Raw genomic sequence first — 19,169 nt, 5'->3', positions numbered from 1 at the left:
ACGATGGATAGATGAAAGATTCATTTGGGCATTCATGTCTTTTTTTTTTTTTTTTTTTTTTTTAAACAAGATTTCCATTCAAATTTTAGCCATTATTGTATTATATTTGTGTCTTTGCCACATTCTTGTGGTTCATCAGTAGTGATCGTTCAGACCCTATGTAATCCATTTAGTTGGGTGACAATAATTTTGCTTGTTTTTATTACATTTTTACTATGATTAATTATATCAAAATAAACAGCAGTGGGTCCAAAATTGACTCTTTGGGAACCCCACTGTTAACATCATTTAACTCTGAGAAAGTTCCTCAACCAGTGAGTTGTTGCTTTCTATGTTGGTTAATTTTTCATGTGGTATTGCGATTTTCTTTGTTTGGTTGTATACAAAAAGATTGATATTAACACCATATTCTAAGACTGTATGCAAAACTGAAAAAGGCATAAACAAGAAAAATATACAGTATATCTGTTATGTCTGCAGGTTATATATTTAAATACAGAAAACTTTTTTCAATATTAAAAATGGCCTGACATTTTGTTTTATAACCAAATATAAGGTGTCATAACCATAACTGTCCTTTGCTGTGATTGATTGAAAGATTCAAGGTTTGTTGTTTTTTCTGTCTTCAGACAATGTCTGTCTTGGCACTTGGCACATTACTAATTTTTTGTTTTGTATTTTGTTTTTTAGCATGTGTAATGAATTTTCACAAATATTCCAGCTATGCCAGTTTGTAATGGTAAGTTTGAGTAACCTTTTGAAGATCTTTCAATTTCCATTACAGCTGTAAACATTTGAACTATTTTATTACTTTGCAGGAGAACTCTCAGAATGCTCCACTTGTTCATGCAACTCTAGAAACATTACTAAGATTCCTAAATTGGATTCCACTTGGCTATATATTTGAAACAAAACTGATCAGTACACTTGTATATAAGGTAGGAGCTATGCTTTAGAATGGTTAATATTGTTACCAGAATTTTTAAATCTGTCTTTCATAATATGGATGATGGTCTTGTTGAGCATATTTTCATATTGATGGATATTTTAATTTATGGTCTTTTTTTGTGTGTGTTTATTTTATTTTTGTTTGATGCTTAATTTACTTGTTAACTCTTTTAAGGCGGATTATTTTTTCTCTTATGTCCCAGAGCTGAACATTTTTTTTCCCAAGAATTCAGTTTTCTAAAAAGCACACACAGCAATGGTTTCACACATAAAATGAGTGACATTTGTCATAAGTATTTTGTTTTGGTTTATGTTACATGGGCCCCTACGGTATGTAAATTCACATACGTAAGTATACTTATCTCATCACTCATAATCTAAAAGACACTTTCTGGGGAAAAAAACATAGCTGAGTGGCTGGTAATCCACAATGTCCACTACCACACTGTGTCATTTGAAGTCCATTTTCCAGCTTACCTCCCTCTGATCTGTGTCTGTGTAGTCCTGTCAGGGCGTACTTTGACATAGGTTCGTCAGCTACACTAGCGTGTTCAGCACTACGGTCAGCTGGGGACCGATCAGCTGATGCAGATACCTATCTTTTGTTTTCGATTTCCAGATTGTTTGCATCAAAATCAGAGTTCGACAAGGGTCTGTGTAGTCCTTCCAGGTGAACGTTGCCATAGGCACATCAGCTGCACGATGAACTGGGGACCGATCAGCTGATGCAGGTGCCTGCCTTTTCGTTTTCAATCTCCAGATCACTTGCATCAAAATTGGAGTTTGAGAAGTCAAAGTCCGATTCAGTAATATGCAAAAAATAAAAAATATACATGGAGTATTTTGCTTTGCGCATTCGTTTCGCTCTCTCGCCTGATGTCGATGTCATTCTAGACTTTGTTCATGGAGGAATCCAACATCAAGTCAATGAGTCTGACAGTCCTCCTAGAAAATAGGGTCTACCTATAACGTAATGATGAAGTTTATTGACATTTATTATCTTATTGACAGCCTTTATTTGCCTTCTGCCCTGAATGTCGATTTTAGTTGATATCTGCCCTCAACCCTTTGTGTAAACATCTGCCCTAAAAGAATTAAGTAGATTAGTAAAATGCTTGTATTTTTTTATAGCTAGTTTAAAATAACATCTGAGCCTTTTGAGCTTCGTTTTTCAGACTTGCTAGTTTTTGCCGTTTGAGACTAGCTGTATTGTAAAATAAATGTCACAGCATTCACTTAACACAAGTAACCTTTTGCAGAGTGAACTACTGTGTCTCTTTTGTTGTACTTACTGTTATTTCCTAGTGTGAAATCTTCTGATCTCTGCATCACACTTATCTTCTTTGTTATTATTATTGCTTGTGTTTATACATATGTTTCATGGGAAACACAACTGAATGATTTTATTTTACTTTTATATATGTGTGTTCTAAGCAGCTTTCACATTAAACCTATACAATATTGTAAGTCAATACATAAACATTAAACATTAGGAATACATTTTTCATGTTATTTTGAGCAGTGGCCCATCTGATAAAGATTTGTTAGGATCATTTTACCACTATTGAAATATTTAGAGTAAAAATAAGCAAATTTAATATATTACTTGAGGCTTTTTTTAAAAATTAACATGGTTTAAAATATAGAATTTTTTTCCCCTTTCTCTTTTTAGTTCTTAAATGTACCTATGTTCAGAAATGTCACATTGAAGTGTCTGACTGAGATTGCTGGTGTGAGTGTCAGTCAGTATGAAGAACAGTTTGTTACTCTCTTCACCTTGACGATGATGCAGCTAAAACAGGTAAAAGTTATAGTTATGCGAATTCCTAGTAATATACTTTGGCACTTAATGCAATCTGGTCTCAGCTGGAGATGACTTTCAGAATTTTATAACTAGAAGAGAGAAATAATTAATATAGCTTGAAAAGCATTTCATCTGCAATAAATAGCACTTCTTACAACATAATGCAGTCTAATTTAAAAAAGGCAATATATAGTGTAAAATACCCCCTGCCCTCCTAACTCGTCCTTAATAGTATATTTCATAGTTGTTTTACTCAGCCATAGTGTACTAGTGCCTAATGATTTTAACTAATATGGCTAAAGTGTTGTGTTCTTTCTCCTGTTCAAAATGTCCTTTTAAAGCCCCACACTTTGTATGAAAGAACACAGTCTTTGAATGTCATTAGTGACCAATACCCCCTCCCAATAATGCACATTTCTGATCAGTTCTTGTTGTTTTGCATATGGTATTCTCATTTTATATTGTTTGGGCAAAACAAACCTTTTCCAAGGTGTAGTACAAAGCTTTAATGTAAGTGTAATCATATGATCACTTTTGAGGCATTGGTCTGAAATGACTTAAGAGTTGCCCAGTGAGTTCTGTCTGACCCATTTTCAGGAAGTAGTTTATATAACAATATTTTAATACATATATTATGTTTGGGATGGTATGAGCATATATGACTGGGTGACCTGACATGGATTATGTGATACAAGTAACTTTTTTCCACCTCCCCCAACAGATGCTTCCCCTTAATACTAATATCCGACTTGCTTACTCAAATGGAAAGGATGATGAGCAAAATTTTATTCAAAACCTCAGTTTATTTCTGTGTACGTTTTTAAAAGAACATGGTCAACTCATAGAAAAAAGACTAAGTCTTCGAGAGACACTGATGGAAGTAAGTTTTTTTTTTTTTTTTTTTTTTTTTCCCCTCTCTCCAGTTTCACATTGTTGCTAATATGCTTATCAGAATTACCAAATATTTTTAATAAATAGATATCACTTTCATAACTTTTTATGACTTCGACATATGATACTTGGTTAGATGTCTTGTGCCTAGTGTCGTATTTTCTTCCAGTACAGTGCCAATGCATTCCATTAATGTAGTCTGGCAAAAATACCTGTATCTTAGTGTTTTGCACCTTTTCTGAAGTACATCATTTTAATTACTGTCAACTTTTTGCAGTTGCCTTTTGAGTTCGGTTAATACTTGTCACAACAGCACTACATACATCAAAGTAAAAATGAAACTTGTATTTTTGCTATTATAAACTGCAGTGAATGTTTCAATTTATTGTCTTAGAGGGTGGTGTTTGTCAAGGTTTTTATTGTAAAACATTTTGATATCTCTTCACCTTCCCATTGTTATCAGATCGGCTTTAACTGCCATTCAGTTTTTTCCTAAATCAAGTGAATATTGTTGTATGTTTTTTTTTTTTGTAATAAAACTGTTATACTTTAGACCAATTATGATGATTGTTAATATTTGGAAATAGCAGTTAGTGGACAATTTGACATTAAGTGAGATTAATGCTTTATCAAATATAAGACGCATAAACTTGCACACTGTCTCATGTATATATTTAATACTGTAAACAAGATCAGGGATGTGCTTAGCAACTAAAGTAGCTCAGGATGCACAAGTGACCTACCTACTTAATTTACTATGTTTGGCCTATTTAGGATTGGGTTCAGACTCAGTTGAGAAAGTGAGCTACTGCATGCAGAGTCTGTATTTTCAAACATATTTTTGTGTAATTTTTATATAATGGTTTTAATTTTTATATATATAAATTCACTAAGCCGCCGCCAGAGCAAGCAAGACACCCATGGAAGCATGCAGGACAGAGCCACGCCCACCAACTCTAAGACCATTGGATACGACGATAACTCGCAGAGCCACGCCCACCAACTCGGACTCGACGACACAGAAAAAAACGGCGTCATTTATGTTCGTCTGTGCTAGAGTCTACATGCACCTCTGAGCCACGTTGACTGTTCATAGAGGCATGTTTCTCGCGGATGTGAATCGCTATATGCAGCGTATAAAACAGTTTGCGAGGGGTATCCCATGGGATCCTTAAAACAATCCTTTGAAACTGAGGTTAAAACAGAATGAAGGAAGCAGTCTTTAAAAACCAATAAGCCCTGTGCCTCTGTTTCATTAGCGTCTCATCTGCTTCACCGATGCAGGCCCTGCAACAGTCGAGAAGCTCTCTCAGCAGCTGACCTTCTCTGTGCCTGACTCCACTACTGTCAGTCGCATGATTAAAAATGGCCTTTTTAAGGGGAGCTATGGACCCGCTATACCACAGGAACACATTGCCTTCTAGCCTGCTCTCGCTCACTCTAACGTACTGGCTTTCTCTCTCTCCTCACTTGCTCGCACACTGCACAGGGGAGAAACACCCGCAGCACGACTCCACCCGGAAACCATTTTAGCCACACTTCCACGCCCCTCGCTACGCTGTGAGCGCAATGATTATTTATTTAAAAATGGCCTTTTGAAGGGGAGCTGTGGACCCGCTATACCACAGGAACACCTGTGACATTGCCTTCACATTGTTTTCCTTTTATTTCTGATCCCGTCGAGCAGATCAGACACCCAGGCAAACAACACTGAATAATCAATAGCTGCAACTACTTTGCCCGCCCCACTCCTCACCTGAGTCAGTTTCGTCTGTGTTCAGCAGTGTTTCCCAAACTCGGTCCTGGTGAACCCCTATGGTTGCAGGGTTTTGTTCCAACCGGATTCCTAATCATTACTGCCGGTGAAACTCATCCGGGATAAGTCGGTTTTTCAAACGCAGCTGTGTAGCAGATTAGTCTACCTGGATGTAATAATCCGAGATGAATCCGCGCCCCCGCACTGAGTGAAAAGCCAATGTATATTGAGTCTAGAAAACATGATCAGCAAGTCTTTGATACAACAACAACATTTATTTATATAGCACATTTTCATACAAAAAGTAGCTCAAAGTGCTTTACATAATGAAGAGAAGAAAAATAAAAGACAAAATAAGAAATTAAAATAAGACATTAGTTAACATAGAAAGGAGTAAGGTCCGATGGCCAGGGTGGACAGAAAAAACAAAAAAAAACTCCAGAAGGCTGGAGAAAAAAATAAAATCTGTAGGGGTTCCAGGCCAAGAGACCGCCCAGTCCCCTCTGGGCATTCTACCTAACATCAATGAAATAGTCCTCTTTGTAGTTCGGGTTTTTCACGGAGTCACTTGATGCTGATGGTCATACAGACTTCTGGCTTTTAATCCATCCATCATTGTTGGAACATCATGGTGCTTTGGGTAGATGGTGGTGGCGTGCGCCACCACCAACAGGACACCGGAAAAGGAAACAGAAGAGAGAGTAGGGGTTAGTACAGATTTTGAATGAATAGTTATTATAATGAATTGGATATACAGAGTATCAGGATTAAATTACAGTGAAGTTATGAGAAGGCCATGTTAAAATAATGTGTTTTCAGTTGTTTTTTAAAGTGCTCCACTGTATTAGCCTGGCGAATTCCTACTGGCAGGTTATTCCAGATTTTAGGTGCATAACAGCAGAAGGCCGCCTCACCACTTCTTTTGCTCTTGGAATTCTAAGGAGACACTCGGTTGAGGATCTGAGGTTACGATTTGGAATATAAGGTGTCAGACATTCCGATATATAAGCCGGGGCGAGATTATTTAAAGCTTTATAAACCATAAGCAGAATTTTAAAGTCAATTCTGAATGACACAGGTAACCAGTGTAGTGACATCAAAACTGGAGAAATGTGTTCGGATTTTCTTATCCTGGTAAGGATTCTAGCAGCTGCATTCTGCACTAGTTGCAAACGATTGATGTCTTTTTTGGGTAGTCCTGAGAGGAGTGCGTTACAGTAATCTAGCCGACTGAAAACAAACGCATGAACTAATTTCTCTGCATCTTTCGATGATATAAGAGGTCTAACTTTTGCGATGTTTCTTAGGTGAAAAAATGCTGTCCTAGTGATCTGATTAATATGCGATTTAAAATTCAGATTACAATCAATGGTTACCCCTAAGCTTTTTACCTCCGATTTGACTTTTAATCCTAATGCATCCTTTTTTATTTCTAATAGCCTCATTATATCCATTATTGCCAATCACTAAGATTTCGTTTTTTTCTTTATTTAATTTGAGAAAGTTACTATTCATCCATTCTGAGATACAGGTTAGACATTGTGTTAGCGAATCAAGAGATTTGGGGTCATCAGGTGCTATTGATAAATACAGCTGTGTGTCATCAGCATAGCTGTGGTAGCTCACGTTGTGCCCTGAGATAATCTGACCTAATGGAAGCATGTAGATTGAGAAGAGCAGCGGACCCAGGATAGAGCCTTGTGGAACACCATATAGAATATCATGTGTCTTTGAGTTATAATTACCACAACTAACAAAGAATTTTCTCCCTGCCAGGTAGGATTCAAACCAATTTAAGACACTGCCAGAGAGGCCCACCCATTGAGTAAGGCGATAGGCTGAAACAAAATGATGAAAGAATGGGCGCATTTTTTTCACACAAGCTGGGTGGGTGGGTGTTAGTTAATTAGTTACTCGAAGGATTTCAAGATTTAATATGCACAAGCACTGCAAAAGCAGCCCAAACCAGAAAAGACAGCTGGCAAAAAGTGGCAGACAAATTAAACGTGTGTGCATTGTACTTACTGAAAGCAGCGTTACGGATTTTGCAAATGTTCATTTTTTTTCCCTCTGCTTAAAAAACATTTAAAAAGCGTCGTGATTATGCGGCGTATACTATGCCGCGGGTTGGTATGCAGCATGTAAAACAGTTTGTCGCGGATAATTTGCCTTTTACTATTACACGAAGACAATTTCCTGTTAGATTGGCCTTTGCGTTTACAATTAACAAGGCACAGGGCCAAACTTTCAAAAAGATATGCATGTATCTGCCAAAACCAGTTTTCAGTCACAGACAGTTGTATGTTGCTCTCTCCACAGTTCCATCTTTTCATTCACTTACTGTTGTATCGTCAAACCCACCCCTTTTAGACAATCTTTCTGGAAGTGTTCAGCCATCAATAAATAATTATCCGGTGTATGCCTGCAGGAACACGTGCAGTGAGCGAGCGACACACACACACACACACACACACACACACACACACACGCGAGAGAGAGAGAGAGTGCTGGACACATAAGAATAATACTTCGTTACATTGATATAGCGGTGTTCTCGGTTTTCAAAGCGCTATCCACACAGGGAGGAACCGGGAAGCGAACCCACAATCTTCCACAGTCTCCTTACTGCAAAGCAGCAGCGCTACAAGGCAGTTAAAGAATGCACCGGGCTCGATTTTGTTTTCTCTTCTGCTTACAGCGATCGGGTCGTAGATGGCATTGTTGCGATGTTTTTCTTGGTGGCTTATTACATTACGGATGTTTCACATGTTCATTTTTTCCCCTGTGCTTAAAAGACATTAAAAAAGTGTTTCTCAACTGTGACTCCGGAACATCTCAGTACGCAAGCTATATTAAGCGTCAACAACGAAGACTTGCTACACCTTAATCTACAAGTACTGACACTTATCCCTACCGACGAAGTAACTTTCACCAGCGTGGCCTTCTTTGTTACAGACGATCCCGCTTTCAGTCACGGACAATTATATGTTGCTCTCTCCAGAGGTCTATCTTTTCATTCACTCACAGTCGTATCCTCAAACCCACGCCATTTTGACAACTGTGTCGTTCAGGAAGTGTTCACCCATCAATACATAATTTATGCGGCGTATGCTACGCCGCAGGTTGGCTAGTATAGAATAATGAACAATACTTTAGACTAATTACAATCTATAATTCATCTGTTAGCCTCAAAAATATTGTGGAAAAAATAGTGTATTGTGATGTGTTAAGAGCTTGGGATATACTATAACTTGTGAATATGAGAGTTTCATTTGGTGTTAAGCATTAAGGATTCACAAGCCTTATACTGAAGGGTGCAACACTTCAGTATATGTCAGCCACTTAAGCCACCAAAGTGAAGTTACATATTGCAGAGATTTATAACAACTTTACTGGTGTTTTGTAAGTGTTAAGACCTAAAGTAGCATTTGTTAAAGCCTTACTACATAATATAGTATGTGACTAATGGATGTGTTATTGGTTGTGCCTAATCCAAAGTGTTAAAATATAAGAAAATTTGTTTAAGAATGCTGTACCTGTGGTTGATGCAGTATAATCCTATGATAAAATGAAGTTAATATGCATATTTTTGAAACCTTGACTATTGCTAAGCGTCTCTGTTTTAAGATTAATGCTCTAGTACACATCTGTCTTTAGCCTGCCTCACAATTCATTTTGAACATAATTCATACATCACAGTGCACTTGATGACTGGGTTTAAGGCAAATTGCATTTGAGTGTGCTGTAATGTCTAAGTGCTTGATGTTTCTGATATTTTTCCATGTTGCAGTATTTGTATTAATTTTCTTAAAGGTTAAATCTAAATAAGTGAATGAGTGAAACTTTTTACTTGGACCTATTTTAACCATGGGTAAAGAATTAAAATGTCATTTTTGGTCTTCAACACTTCGATGCAGCTTTTTTCAAAACTATTTTCATGTTTATTATAATAAACCAAAAAAACTATTTTAAATTAATGACATTTATCCAGAAAAACTGGAGGGCAAGAATTAGTATTAAATGTAATGAATAATCTATTAGTAAAATTAATAGAGAAACTTTTAAATGTACTCATTTGTGTGTGAATATTGAATATTGTTGTGGCTTAGAAGATATAAGGTTAAGAAGACACTCAATACTTTTGAAGGAGTTTGGAAATATTAGAAATGGTTTTTTTTTTTATTCAAAAGTGTTAATTACTCTCATCTTGGAATTATATCAGGATAAAAGAAATCATTGTCAGCCATATCTTCTTGACAGTGATGTGAAGAATGATCAGCTTAATGTGTGCAGGCGATGCCTTGAAATAGACTTGATTTTAAGTTCAGTTTGTCTTCAGATTTTACAGATTGTATTCTTTTCTTTTTCACAAGATGGTTTGAGAACTGTTTAAAGTTATCTACGAGAGGGTCACCGATCACCACAGCGCAGTGAATCTAGTTGAAATTGTTTTGTTTTTTTTCACCCCCTGCGTGTGTGTGTGTGTCAAATGAATTATTTGGTGTGGAGTTCTGAACTCTGTTTACATAATTTGAAACAGGCTCTTCATTACATGCTGTTGGTCTCTGAAGTAGAAGAAACTGAAATATTTAAGATTTGTCTGGAATACTGGAATCATTTGGCAGCAGAACTCTATAGGGAGAGTCCATTTTCTACAGCGGCCTCACCATTGCTGTCTGGAACTCAACATTTTGATGTACCACCAAGAAGGCAACTGTATTTACCAGTACTGTCTAAAGTGAGTGTTTCAGAAAGTGTGTATAGTAAAATAAAACTGTTGTTCCATTTACAATGTTCTGTTTTAAAGTGCCCAAACTTTCATTAACCATATCTTCATTAGTTTTCTAATTCTGCTCTTCCTGGATGGGGTTTTCAGTGCCAGTCCTAGTAATGCCAAGCATAAGCTACCACTGGCTTGATTGAGAGGTATTTGTACATATTCTAGTCACAGATTTTTACTTTCTGAATTTTAAGGTTCGTCTGCTTATGGTAAGTCGAATGGCCAAACCAGAAGAAGTATTAGTTGTTGAAAATGACCAAGGAGAGGTTGTAAGAGAGTTTATGAAGGATACAGATTCAATCAACTTGTATAAGAACATGAGGGAAACGCTTGGTTAGTACAAGTCTTAAATATATCTTATGCATGCACGGGGATGTTTTGCTGGTTTAGTCAAAACTCATTGTTTGTTTATCATTTTAGTATACCTGACACATTTGGACTATGCAGATACAGAACGTATTATGACAGAAAAGCTGCATAACCAGGTGAATGGTACAGAGTGGTCTTGGAAAAATCTGAATACTCTATGTTGGGCTATTGGCTCAATAAGTGGAGCGATGCATGAAGAAGATGAAAAGAGGTTCCTTGTTACAGTTATAAAGGTAAGAAAAACTCCAGAAATTTGGTCATTTTAATTTTTTCTATACATAAACATTTTTCCTAATATTTTTTGTGGTCTTTTCTAAGGATCTTTTGGGATTGTGTGAGCAGAAGAGAGGGAAGGACAACAAAGCAATTATCGCTTCAAATATAATGTATATTGTAGGTCAATATCCAAGGTTTCTTAGAGCACACTGGAAGTTTCTTAAAACAGTAGTCAACAAGCTCTTTGAATTTATGCATGGTGAGTTTTTTGGTTTTTTTTCTCTCCCTGTAATGTTGAATGTGTTAATTACCATACAAATAATTGCAAATCTATACTTGGGAGTAGGGTACAAAGTTGGTATAGTAACTATCCCTCATTGCACCTTACATAATGCAATCACAAACCCCCCAAAAAATAATATACTGAGGTCAGTGGGGGTGTGTACATTTGCTTTAATTGCCTGGTTATTCACAGAAACCTGGTTTCTAAAATTCCTTGTTACTGTAAACCCTTATTCCAATTGGAGAAACTGGGTTATTGGTCTTTGAAAAACCAGATTTAATACATAGATTTCTCTAAGTAACCAAATTGTTTGGTTGTATAACTTTTAACCAGATTATAGTTAGGAATTTTGTAGTCTGTGCGTATCTGTTGCACATTTTTTCCACTTTCTAGCTTCATACATGCTTTCAGAAGCCACAAGTTAAATTACCTGAGGCAAATGCTTTGGCAATTGCATTATTCCTTCCTCTGGTTGAAATCTGTTTTTCAGACATCTCCAAATTTATGTTGATGAGCTGACTGTACAGTAAAGTGCATTTAAAAATGAACCTAACAAAACTTAGTTTATTGAAGCAAAAATACCTCCTTTATGATTTCAGCAGCAAGTCTCAGTCGCACAGCCAAGTAGAAAAGTGTGCTGTATTCCCATGACAGAAAAATTATTTAAGTGATACTTTAATCCATTTATTTGTTAAAGGTATATTGAAGTGTGATCGAGCGATACCTCAGCAGTCAGTATCTTATCGGTGGATCATGTTGATGATGTATAAAGGCAATGAATGTTACACACCACATGAAGTCAAAGGAAAAGCCAGCTTACTCGACTTATCTAGGTTTTGTGTGTGCATATAAACAGTGTTTTTTTTTTTTTTTTTTTTTTTTTTCCAGTACTGATATCCCTAATGCTATTGATTTGACAACACGATATTTATTAAGTGTTCAAATTAAGCAATATTTATGAATACCTTTATTTTCTTGTAGCATGTTTCCAGTAATAAATGCAGAGCCTATACCGGTTGATTAAAATTGGTTTTCTATATGCGTAAAAATCACGTGGATTTACTGGAACTGTGTTCTATGCTCAGTTTAGTGGCAAGATACATATTTATTCTCTGTGTAAAGTCTTAAAAAATCCTGTGCCTTAGATTTACTTTGACATATTACTGTTCAGTTATGGGATGATACTGTTTATTCTTCTGGGTTCAAAAGTAGTTGTCTCCCCATCCTCAGGGGTGGACAAATGCTTTGCTGCTCTACCACTTTTGCAAACCTGGTAGCCCAGGTTTGAATATGGGGTGGCGTTAAGTGCAACTTTTTACAACAGCCTTCATTTGTAAACTACTGTTGTACATAGCGCAGAGCACTTCACCGTCAATTTTGCAGTATAAGCACAATTGGCAACTTAGAAGAGAGTATTTTAGTAAATAGATATTTTTAAAGGATTGTGTTCAGATGTGGTCTTTTGTATTAACATTATATTTTATTTTTTTTGACCCGATTAAGACTCCACAAATGATTTTATAGTGTCAAACTCCTTTAATTGAGCACTGATTGTGATATGTATAAATTTGCATTAAAATTTGCAATGCTTCGGCCTCACTGAATTTTTAAAAAGTTTGCCCTTTGTCCTTGTGTTAATGACTATGTGGTTTTGGCCTGAAAATAGATGTTCAATTGTAGTACTGGCCATCTGGACTAGAGAATTTTCTACCCCTGTACTTTGTGATTAACTGTACAGTGGTTCAAGGAAGCAAGTTAAATTATTAGCAATTACTTTTATGTGCTTAACCAGGCTTGAATTTACATACAACATGGTGATGCCCATCCAAAACATCAAGCTTGTTTTTTCCTAAGAAAGAGAATACATACTCTTTTATTTATAATTCAGTGAATTAGCTGGTCTCAATCTTTACACCTTAGTGAGCTTAAACAAAAATGTTTTTTTACAGGTTTTTTTTTCTTTTTTCTTTTTCAGTTCGGTCACACTAAACAAGTGAGGCACCATCTTGAGTTTTTGTCCTGGTTTTCTTCTATAAATAGTTGCAGGTGGCAAGACTTGTGCTGTTTCACTATGCGCAGGTGTTGCAGCTCTTTGAGCAGCCCCCCTTATCTTACTCCTCCAGATGTGAGCTCTGCCCTTCTACAATTACCTGCCTATAACATTCCTGATCTGGTGTAGAAGTGTTGCTCTGAACTGTCTCACTCTGTATTATTTATTTGTCTCCCTGCTGCCTTGCTAGAGTCTCTCGGACTTGTCATCTGTAATCAGTGACATGGGCACTTTAAAGGACTTACGGTCCTGATAAGAAAAGAAATGCAGAGATGCTTATCTCTTACCTCTCTAAACTTGTAAGTACATACATAATAAGCAACAAAATAGAAACACAACTGTAATAAACAGGTGCAGATGCCAAGAAATCATAAAACATGTTTTGTTCAAGTCCTGTTTTCAAACTCTGCAATCAAAATGTACACTTTACAGAGTATAAGTTTAACATGATAGTGTGCAGAGTGATTTTTTGACAGAGAAATCTAATTGCTTACCCATTACAATGCATGTACTCCCTGAGGTATGAGGTTTGTAAGCATGTTTATTAGTTGGCAGTTCTTACTAATGCAGTGTTTATACATTTTATGGTTCACATGTGTGGATTGACCAGATTCATTCTGCATGCGAAATAGGCAGTTAATTTAATATATGAGTGGACTTTTTACCTGCCTTCTTAATTTTATGGGAGCGCTCCTTTGGTGACGTAAATGTGACTTGGCATTCTACACCTGGGGTTTAAGGCATTTTGAGCAAGTTTTTAAATCTTTTTACACCATATAAATGTGTCACATTTCCTTAGCAATGTGCTCTGTTATAGCATTCGTAATTTTTCTTATGTGTTTTTCTAATTTGTTTTGGTCATGCAGACATCCCCTGGTGAATGACTTGGTGATTGTAAACTGACCTACAGTTCGTTTCACTTTTCTGTCATGCTACATTTCGAAAGAAGCTGCAGCTTGTCGTCTTAGACACTCGCAGTGTATACTAGTGTGGTTGCTTTTGAGATGGTCAAATAGGTCGCTTGTGTTGCCGCCCTTTACATCAATGTGCCTCATGCAAAGTTTACATATTATATTAATTTGGTCTGTAATTTACAAATTCTCTTCTTTGTTAGCAGTGTATATTTCTCCACCTTGTTACTAATTGAAGCAGTGGTAACCCTGTTGTTTTTCAAATGTGCAAATACATCCAAGAGTGTGTTCTAAGCTGTTGAGTTTGTGTCTCACATAGGCAGCGAAGTTAGGTTAGCTCTTTAAATAAAAAATCATAATAATACCCTATCTTCGTGCAGCCGTCATTTCTCTGGGCTGGGCAACTGATATTTTATTAACAGATTTATGGTTTATGCATAGGTATAAAGTAGGGATGCAACAATATTATTTTTTATTTCTCAGACTGGGTATGACTATAGATATTTATTTTTTTAAGTATTCGCTGATACCATTGTTGTGAGGCTGGAAGATAGTATTTATGTCCAACTGTCAGCTTCACTGTTGACAATCAAATATGACTGATAAAATCAAAATTGAACAAATAATTTTTTTTTTACAAAGTAGGGTACATTACATAGGCTTGATTACAACATTTTTAAAAAGTCTGATTACACAGGAAAAAAAACAAAATTAATGTTCATAACTCAAATCAACATTTTTAGTCTTTCAACATGGGATGCAATAATACAACATAAGAATTTTGCTAAACATAACAAGAACATTTTTCTTACTGGTATCCCATTTTTTAAGATGGCTAGCTCAGTGGCATAAAGGTCAAAAATCATTGAGGATCATCTGCCACTGAGTAGGTGTTCAACTCTTTAGGGAAAGTAAGTGGCAGATTTCTTTTGATTAACAGAAACATCTCTGCATGTTCAACTATAAGCTTGTTTCTGGATTCATTATCAATATGTGACAGTGCACTAAATCTCACACTCTTAGCCTTTCAGCTCTATGCACTAGTTTATTTCCTTGACATCTCAAAGTGGGGAACCACACTTCTGGAAATGACCAGTACTTAAGTGGTTTGTCTGAATAAAACTGCGTTCTGTCCCAGGTATGTTTCCGGCTGTATAGCAGTGGCTACTGGAAAACCGCTCGTTGATGTGGCTGCATGTTCATCTATAGTCCCATTAAACATATGCTTCAAACTACTACTCTGTTGGTCCTTCCAGGGACTTTTGACAGGCAGCGTTGCATAATCTTGTCTGGCTGCCTTGTGGCCACACAATTCCTGCACCTCCAGCAACACTGTCTCTTTGGCCTCCTTGGCTGTGTAGATATTTGAAAAGCACTGATCCTTTATACCTAGATCAGGAAACATTTTTCTGATTATATGCATGCCAGTTTTACATCCAATCAATAGATAATTATGATACTTTTTATTTAATTGAAGAGATTATTTCAAAATGCTTCAAATTTAAGATATTTTAGCATTTTTTTTTTTAAATTAGTCACAGTAGAGAAGGAAGTAATAAATTCTTCAAATTTATGTCCACATAGTCTCATGTTCAGGGCACAAATTTGTGAAAATCTGTTGCCAAAAATGCACTTTCAAAAGAATATCTACCTGAGTGAGAATAAGATGTATTCCATTAGACAGATACTTTATTAATCCCAAGGGGAAATTCACATACTCCAGCAGCAGCATATATTAAATTAATATTAAATTAAACACAATATTAAATTAAAGTAATAAAAATGCAGGTAAAAACAGACAATAACTTTGGATAATGTTAACGTTTACCCCGCCCGGGTGGAATTGAAGAGTCGCATAGTTTGGGGGAGGAACGATCTCCTCAGTCTGTCAGTGGAGCAGGACAGTGACAGCAGTCTGTCGCTGAAGCTGCTCCTCTGTCTGGAGATGACACTGTTTAGTGGATGCAGTGGGCGCTCAGCAGGCTCCTATCAATTATGGAGAATCCGTCGTTATTAAAATAACTTTTTAATAGTGAGTAAATGGAACATTAAAAGGATGGACTGGGTTACAAATGTGATCTTTCTTAGACAAAGGCAAAAATAATAAGTCATAAATATTGATACAGACACCATCAATAAAACCAACAAGTAAGTTTTATTTTCAGTGCTGGTTTGTGTTGTGATGCAGTAAAAAATAAAATTGGGACTGCAACTAACAATTATTTTGACAACTGATTAATTTTGTCAATTAATCGATTAGCTGGATTGTAAACTGTTTAATTTGAAATTAAACACAAAGTGCATAAAATTAAACTTTTCACCAAATAAACAGATTTGTATAAAATTTTAGAAATGTATGTGTTTGTGTGTGTGTGTGTGTGTGTGTGTATGTATGTATGTATGTATGTATATGTATATGTGTATGTATGTGTGTATATATGTATGTGTATATATAATGTGTGTGTGTATGTATGTGTGTGTGTGTGTGTATTATTTTTTAATTAACTACTTGTAGATATTAATAAAATATAGGTTTTTATACACATTTACAAAATACATTCTAAATAGTAATAAACAGAAACAAAACACTAAGTAGCACTTCTGGCTCTGGTTGTGCAATGATCACACACACATACAAAACAAGAGTTTCCCATAAATTAAACTTGCAACTTGGCTTATGTATTCAGAATCACATTAAGCCAACACTTCAAAATTAAACCTGTAATTTTAAATTAGTTTTTTTTTCCTGAATTTCTGTGAAAGAGGTTTACTGACAAAGTATCATGTAAATATCTGACCACCAGAATATTCCACCACAGAAGAATCTGTTGCACCATCTGAACTTTTATTGTGTCCGAAACAAATCCTTCAATTACAAAAAGCTTAGAAGGTAACCTAACATTTACAAATTAATATGTGAAAAATATGTAGTATAGATCAAATTGAAAAGTTTTGTTTATTTAAATTTTAAGCCATCTTAGCATTTACTATTTAGTTTCCCCATTAAAAGAGCATGTGACCTAGAAAATGCAAATAACGGCACATCAATGCGTGCTGCTTTTAAGTAAGCGCATCACAGCCTATTAAATGGGTATTCCTTAGATTGATTTTGGTAAAATGCTTAAAATGCCCAACCATTTTACACCCATCTATCACAGCATCTGCATCACTTCCCTTGGCGAAAACAACCTCTGCTACTACCAAACGGAGTGTATGAGCAAAACAGAAAAAGCTTGAGACTCCAGCATCCTCATTTGACTGTCAAGAACAATTTACTGAGCAAGCACTTGTTGTTTTCCCTGTGTTGCGGTTATTGTTTGACATTTTTTCTCTCCTTGATAGAGACTGCTACAACCTTGGTTGATGCTGTGCACCGCCAGAGGCATTTTTGCTGTGCTCATTGCTATGTTTTCTTTCAGTTTGCAGTCCGCTGGGCTTTGGTTTTCATCATCAATTATAAGAAAATTTCCATATCACAAAAATGGTGTGTTTCTTTTGGGTGCATGTATGTTAATAGTATCAGTTATAGGTATCTGTGCAAAAGAATATGCACTGTATCAGACCAAAATCCGATATCGGTATCGGAATCATTGCATCCAACAACAACAACAACAACATTTATTTATATAGCACATTTTCATACAAATGATGCAGCTCAAAGTGCATAAAGGTTGTAAACTATCATTAAATACCTTTAAAACTAAAAATCCTTATTGTGTGTATGTGTGAAACCAATACCAGTATAGGCAATATACCGCACAGCACTAACCTGGTGTTATTTTTATAGTCTGAGGTGTACAGAGTGAAGAGGAGTCAGGACTGTAACATGCAAAGCTGAATGTGGGGTATGCCTAGTTATCTTGTGTTTTCTGTAATAGAGTTAAACTGAATGTTTTTTGTTTTGTTTAAAGTATACTGACTTTGCCTCTTTGCAATTTCAAGGCATTGGTATAGAAATTAATTCAAAGTTGAATTTTGTGAAAGTGCCTGAGATTTTTAAAGACAACATAAAATCGTTTTTTCCAGTTTAGATCCAAAAACCCAGAAGGCATTTCTTCACTCTATCAAGCTGAATTGGTAGCTAGCCTGCATGTGTATTTAGGAACTTAGGCAACAATAAAGCCATATCTTCTTTTTTTTTTTTTTTTGGGATAGCAATTACAATATTTTAAACACATTTACCTTTTCTTTGAAACCTTTGTGAACATACATGTTAAAATGTACCTTACGATTAGGTATTCTGTAAAAGGTGCTACCTAAAATTTAAAGATGTAATCTGTATACTGGCTCTACTAGTTTATTGCCCACAACTAACTCAGTATTACACTATGGATTTTGGAGTGAAGTTTTATCTGTATGCTATCAACTTGTAGAAACCTTTATTCATTTACGTTTAATCACAATGTACAAATATGTGCATGCAAGAGAAAATAGGAAATGTGATTTTATGTTGGCGTATTAGTGTCTTAAAAGTAATGTTTTTGTGAATGGAGTTGTATATGACTTGTGTGTAACAAGTGAGTCTACCACTTACAAGAATTTTACAAAGTTATTGACTGTTGGTGAGTCGATACAAACAAGCAGAGGACAGGAGATAGCCATGTCTTGTACTGTGTTTTCTTAGTGGCAGCATGAGGAAGCAAGAAATTTTATCGGCACAAGACTGGTGAATGTCTGCCATTGTATCATTTTGATTAGCAGAATGTTAACAAGCATTTTGATGGGTAAAGGGCACATCTCATAAGCCTAATCATTAATACATTTGTTTATTAAAATATTTTCAGTTTAAAACATATGCAAATATAGTTTACCAGTGTCTATTGAATATTTTTGAACTATTTTTATTAATACCCTGAAATGGGGTTTTAGTCATACTGTTTACTCCTGTATTGAGTTATTGGGTTCATCTGGAAATTATGAACGATTGAAAATCTAGCTGTTTGGGATAATAGATGGTGCTCCAATAATGGACAAAGTTATAATTTTTTCTTGTTTGCTAAAAAAAAAAAAAATGTATACATACAGTGTCAAAAATGCTGAAACTAAAGAGAAGGTTAAGTTTTTGCTGCCACCACACCCATTGGGTGAATATACTTAAAATGTCAAAGGAGACCAAATGCATCAGGGAGATTTTAATTATGACCCTTTTCTCATAGGTAGT

The 19,169-nt window shown here is 35.8% G+C and overlaps 1 protein-coding gene across 2 annotated transcripts in view; it reads left to right on the top strand.

Annotated features, from left to right (window-relative positions):
- Nucleotides 1–19,169, top strand: part of LOC114644471 (exportin-1) — a 163,649-nt gene that overhangs the window by 117,629 nt on the left and 26,851 nt on the right. For both annotated transcript variants that reach the window (XM_051919672.1, XM_051919673.1), the window contains exons 8-15: nt 691–739; nt 819–938; nt 2,621–2,749; nt 3,474–3,632; nt 9,940–10,137; nt 10,374–10,512; nt 10,600–10,781; nt 10,867–11,023. In XM_051919672.1, the coding sequence (XP_051775632.1) occupies nt 691–739; nt 819–938; nt 2,621–2,749; nt 3,474–3,632; nt 9,940–10,137; nt 10,374–10,512; nt 10,600–10,781; nt 10,867–11,023 (1,133 nt within the window). The remainder of the gene's footprint in view (nt 1–690; nt 740–818; nt 939–2,620; nt 2,750–3,473; nt 3,633–9,939; nt 10,138–10,373; nt 10,513–10,599; nt 10,782–10,866; nt 11,024–19,169) is intronic.

This window comes from Erpetoichthys calabaricus, chromosome 15 (assembly GCF_900747795.2).
Source record: "Erpetoichthys calabaricus chromosome 15, fErpCal1.3, whole genome shotgun sequence".
Classification (NCBI taxonomy): Eukaryota; Metazoa; Chordata; class Cladistia; order Polypteriformes; family Polypteridae; genus Erpetoichthys; species Erpetoichthys calabaricus.
The sequence above is the reverse complement of the archived record's forward strand: the minus strand, read 5'-3'. Positions and strand labels throughout refer to the sequence as shown.